The sequence below is a fragment of the Triticum aestivum genome, chromosome 3A (genome assembly GCF_018294505.1).
Source record: "Triticum aestivum cultivar Chinese Spring chromosome 3A, IWGSC CS RefSeq v2.1, whole genome shotgun sequence".
NCBI lineage: Eukaryota > Viridiplantae > Streptophyta > Magnoliopsida > Poales > Poaceae > Triticum > Triticum aestivum.
Genome location: NC_057800.1, coordinates 721,666,984 through 721,672,641, shown reverse-complemented (window position 1 = coordinate 721,672,641; position 5,658 = coordinate 721,666,984). Strand labels below are relative to the sequence as shown.

The window sequence follows — 5,658 nt, the reverse complement described above, 5'->3', positions numbered from 1 at the left end:
GCCATGACATGCAAAATGCCGATTGGATTCGATATGTATGTTCGGTGGACCGGTGGTTGGGAACCTGCCTCTACCGGCGTACTAGCGCTAGACTAGAGTACTATTCTACCGTAGAGTTTATATGCACTGTTCTGCGCTTCTCTACTTCTCTCTGTGTCCGTCCACTACGCACGTAGGGGCCCTTCGCGACGTGGATATCCGGTGACCGTTCGATGCGGCCCTGAGCTCCGTGATGGTGGCTGCATCGGTCACTCTACTAACAGTGCTTTCTAGTTGCATGTCACGTCTGAAAGGTGCTCTGGACGTTCTGTAACCGCCCCAGAGACCATATAGCTAGGCTTTGAGCACGACCATGCTGAGCGTGCATCAATCTCCCACACCCACACACCCATGCATCAAGCTAGATGTAGTATTTCTTTTGTAGCGATATACGCAAGATGCAACCAACACGGAGTCCACTACACTCCTACAGCCCTACAGATGGATCGAGTGTCCAGTGACCAATCACGAGCAGCTCGTTGAAGTTTCTCCCACACTTTCTTTCCATGCTTTGGTATGAGAAAGAGAGATCGGACGGAGAGAGAAATTAATGTGTGATCATGCATGCATGCATGTACTCCCTCCGGTCCTTTTTACTCTGCCGAAAGTCAAACTTTGCTAAGTTTGATCAAATTTATATTAGAAATTATTAGCATCTATAATATCTAATAAATATAATATGAAGATATATTCCAAGATGAATCTAATGATATTGGTGTTGTTATGTGAATGTCTATAATTTTTTATATAAACTTGGTTAAAGGTGGATGAAGTTGACTTCGGACAAACCTAATATGCAGAGTAAAAAGGACCGGAAGGAGTACCCGGTTCGCGCGCCCGGCTGCTTGCTACCCAGCTCTGCGATCGAGACAAATGTTGGTAGGAGATTGACGCGGAATTAACGAGCCAGCAAGTACACTTCACATGCAGTTGCTGTCACTGATGATGATTCATGCGGGCGACGATTCTCTTCTTTCTTTGCTGGAGATCGACGTTGCACCAGCAGCGAGCTAGTCCAGCACACATGCATGGCCTGACCAGGGGCGGAGCCAGGATTTGACGATGGGGGGGGGGGGGGGGGGGGCGAAGTATTCAATGAACATATAGAAGTTTTTTCCTAACAATAACCATTCCACAGGACTTCTTATGCCTAAAACTAATGAGGAATACAAGATAATATGGATTTTGCAATTAGAAAATGGTAGATTTTCATTAGTCTGAATGTGGTTCTTATGCCTAAAACTCATAGGACAAAATGTATATTCTTATATGGTGCGTTTCCAATTCTAGCTTGCTGTGTAAATTTTACTCATGCCGGAATATTTGATCGGTAGTTTCTGTGTAAGCTAATTTCATATTTGAGTTATCATGTATACAAACCGGTATGTAATTTTCTAACCGGACAGAAAAATAGAAACTAGAATTTATCAGTTTGTGGAATTCTAACAATAATAATAACTTGTGATGATGTAGACATGAGCCGATGATATACCTTAGATCTGAGGTGAGTCCTGTTGAGTTGTCCTAAGGGCAAATTCTGAAATTAAGATGATAGAATCAGTGCATACCTATTTTTTAGAATAAACAAAAAATTGCCAGCCCTAATTAATCCCATCAAAGGCAAAAACTTTCTAGTCTTTGTGGAGAAAGATGTGGATCAGTTCATCAGTATTCCATGGTACATATATAAATCAATGAAGCAACTTAGAAGACTCACCTTAAGATTATTCCGCCATCGGCGACGGCGACGGCGCTAATCTGTTGTACGGATGCCCTCGTCTACTTCCGTAGACGGCTACGCGCAGCGAGCTCTTGTGCGTTTTTTTGGAAAAGCGAGCTTGTGTACGTCGTGCGTCGGGGCCGAAACGATCGAAGCCATAGAGGATGCTCTCGATCGTGGGCCTGGTCAGCTACCACAACTACCAGCATGGCCACATGGGGTATTTTAATACATGGGCTTCAACTTGCAAACCTTCTTGACCGCACTGTTAGGGGGCTGTGTTTTGATTTTCGGTTTGTGTTTTTTTTCGTCCTTGGCCGAAATGGCCGAATTTCGGGAATTTTAAATTTTTCGGCAAAATCTCGGACGAAATTTCAAAATCAAAATTTGAAAATTTGGCCAAAATTTGGCCGAAATTCGGCCGAAATTCAAACAAGATTTGAAATAAAACAGGCCACAAATATAGCAGCGCAACAACCATCAGGTTTGATCATGTAAATTTCAGCAAATAAGCTCTAGGGATTAATAAAACTGCATCTGTCCAACATAACAGGCACACATTAGTTATAAAGTGGCCTCCAACATAACCCTTAACAGTCCAACATCAGTTCAACCATCACAGCATAGTTCAGAGTTTAAATAGTCCGGTACAGCCAACAGACTTAAAGTATTACACATAGAAACAACAGCTCCAAAAGGCAACTATCAAAGTATGACATTGAAACAGCAGCTCCAAGCTTGCCTACATCCAAAAGCTTCTTGATATCCTTAGTTATTCTTCAAGTGCCATTTATGGTTTAGAGAAAACAGAGGAAGGGTCAGGATGGAGGTAGTTCTGCATCGGAATTATCTTCTGCCACTTTGTGCATTAAAAATAAAATGGACTAACAGGACAAGTGGCTAGTAGAACAATAGTCAAATTTATGCATGCTCATGAATCAAATAACAAATCTACTACAGCAATATAGTTTTTTATTCACCAAAAAGCTTCAGGAGCAAAGGTTAAATGCCTCCATATACTAGAATGATGAATTCTAGTTTACAGTTTTTACTCGAGCACAACAAAACTCTAAGGATACAAAGAAAACAACATAGACACAAACAGCCCACTGTTGGCTTGGACTAGCCATTTGTCAATTGTCATACAAAAGGAAAATCAGGATGGATGTAGTTCAACATCAGAATTTTCTTCTTCCACTTTGTGCATAATGAAATAAAATGGACTAACATGGAGGTGTCTAGTGCAACAATAGTCAAGTGGTAACATTTCAGGATAACATAAATACATTGCTTAACATGACAACGAAGGCTAGGCATGGATAGAAAGTGTATACATCTAAGAAACTAGCAGCTCCAAGTAACTAAAATTTTCTAAGCAATTATCATGAATCATAAAACACTAGAAAGAAGAGACTTGCCAACAGATTTCTAAGCAACAGGGTATAGGCTGTTGACGCCCTTGGTCTTCTTCTTGACAAGCCGTACAGATCTACGGGTCTCCAAATTGCCATCTCTTGGAGGTGCGTCCTTTTCCACTTGAATTTGTGTCTCTTTTTCCACTTGCATTTGCGCCTCTTGCTGATCATGCATGGATGGAGCATCTTCCCCATCCTCACTCACCCCATCATTATCCTCACTCTCACTATCAACAAATACATTCTCTTCAAAATCACATGACAAAAGAACAACGGTCAGTTATGAAGAGTAGGTAACTAGAGAAGCAACCCTTGCTTACTTGGGTGTCCTCACATGAATGAGGAACAAAAACAGTACAGCTTAATGCTCTAGTTTAGATACTAAGGAATAAGTAATTTAAATACAACCTGATGCTCTAGTTTGCCAAAAAGACAAGTCAAAAATAATAATCTATTCTTGAGAAAGATACTGCGAAGCTTAGTTCTAGAACCACCACTTAATGGTACCGCTGAACATTGAAATTAACCATCGGTCAACATCTACTTAGTTAAATACACAACACAACTGAATTATTATTGGACGTACTGTAGATCTAAATAAATGATCAATTCAAACATGAGATGCTTCTGCAAACATACAAGCGAGTGGTTGGAGGTGATGAAAAAAACTTTAATATTGCACACAAGCATCATCTCAACAGCTCAAAAACAAGCACACACCCCAGATCTATGGAACGATTATATATTTTAGGATGTTCAGAATAACGTTTGTAACCCACTTTTTTGTTGGACCAAAATAAATAGTACCAGATCGTGAGCATCCTTAGTGAATACCAGATGCATGTGTGTTTCAGATTATATACCAAACCAAAACATTGTGAGACTCCTTGGTGACTACCAGATGCATGTATATTTCAGATTAATAATCTCACTGTTGTACGTTCAACTCATCAAGACTCACTTTTTCTTAACCCCGTATGATATATGCATTTGCCGAGCCATTTACCAGGGACCTCTCCTAAATCTAAAGCAGCACAAGCAGACACAGATTATAACCAAGAAACAAAGCAACATCGATCTGAAATTGCTCAAGAACTGAAACTGCATACACGTACTGAAACTGCATCAAGAACATTTGTACCTTTCCAGTCAAGCGGACGCCCTCCATGCTGCTGCCGCTGCCCCGTGCTACTGCCTCCGTTGAACTGGTCGGCTCGCGCTCCATCAGCTCCGTTGCCGCAGCCGCCGAGCACCATGCTGCAGTCTTGGAGAAGGGCCGCAGCCGCCGAGCTCCGTTGCCGCAGTCTTCGACAGGAAGTGGATGGGGTGGAGGCGAGGAGATGTGGAGGAGGGCCGGAGAAGTGAGCGCCTTGGCCGGAGATGTCGAGGAGGGCGAGGAGATGTGGCCTGTGCGCAGCGGCGGCGCCGCACACAGGAGGACGGACAGGGAAAGAGCGATTTAGGGTTAGGTAGCGTGGGTTCGTGGTTTTGTCTCAGCGGAAGCCTAACTGGAAGGCTCTCGAAGCTGGGCCGGGCAAAAAAATTCAAACTGGGCCAAATTATTCGGCCGATAGGCCCATATATCGGGCCCTAGCGAGACGGCCGAAATTCGGCCGAAATTCATTTTTTTCGGCCGAAAATCAAAACGCAGGGGGGAGGGGGGGCAATTAGTCCTAAATCTAATTGACCTTGCCTAATCTCCTGGGACCTACGCTACGGTACTTTAGTACGAGGCAGCCATTGGGGGGGGCCTGGCCCCCGCTCGTCCCCCCTTAGCTCCGCCCCTGGGCCTGACACCTTGTAAATTGACGTTGCACGTACCTAAACTCTGGCAAGTGACCGATCGATGGACCGATCAACCTCGCCAGGACGACTGCACGGAGAGATCGATCGACGCACGACTCTCTGTCTCTTCCTCCCTCCCTCTCTCTCTCTACAAACAGCACACCGACACACACACTTGTACCTGAGTTCCAGGCTATCTGAAGACTGAAGTAATATTCTTAGGGCAACTCCAACGCACGACCCTAAACGGACGTTCGATTTATCTACTTTTCGTCCGTTTGAAGGTGGCAATGGGTTCGTGTCGGTCTGAATTTATGGATTCGCCACGCACGGCCACATTTCGGCCGCATCTCGTCCGTTCAAGAATAACAAATATCTCAAATTAAACATGGCAATAGTTGCACGTCCGAAATAGTCTTATTACAACCCAATCGAAATAAAAATAATATCAAATAGTCTTATTACAGTCCAATTGAAATTTGTTTGCATGAAAAGAAATTAAACCGATAGATAGATCTATTGGTTGCCGGATAGTGCACGTCGTCCTCCCCTCGCAGGCAGTAAAGCAAGGTTTTGGGGGTTGAGGTGTTGGTGGGTGACCTGCGGCAACGAACGGCCTGCCGAAAGAGGTTGGGGATGACGGGCGATGTTGGCGACCGTAGCTTCTCTTCCACGAACGCCGGCAACCACGAATGTCAG

General features: G+C 43.9%; 1 protein-coding gene across 1 annotated transcript; it reads right to left on the bottom strand.

The window, feature by feature from the left end:
- Window positions 1-2,297: 2,297 nt before the first annotated feature.
- On the bottom strand, window positions 2,298-4,642 carry LOC123063487 (uncharacterized). Its single transcript, XM_044487286.1, has 2 exons — window positions 4,316-4,642; window positions 2,298-3,420 (listed from the first exon to the last, which is right to left on the bottom strand). Exons 1-2 carry the CDS (start codon window positions 4,428-4,430, stop codon window positions 3,188-3,190), a joined length of 348 nt encoding a protein of 115 aa, XP_044343221.1. The 5' UTR covers window positions 4,431-4,642; the 3' UTR covers window positions 2,298-3,187.
- Window positions 4,643-5,658: the final 1,016 nt, after the last annotated feature.

What these genes read in the sequence shown, in the direction of transcription:
- LOC123063487 (XM_044487286.1), bottom strand. Translation starts at nt 4,430, where the DNA reads ATGGTGCTCGGCGGCTGCGGCAACGGAGCTGATGGAGCGCGAGCCGAC. An exon ending in GCGTCCGCTTGACTGGAAAG is followed by an intron (nt 3,421 to 4,315) that starts GTACAAATGTTC and finishes GTGATTTTGAAG; the next exon opens with AGAATGTATTTGTTGATAGT.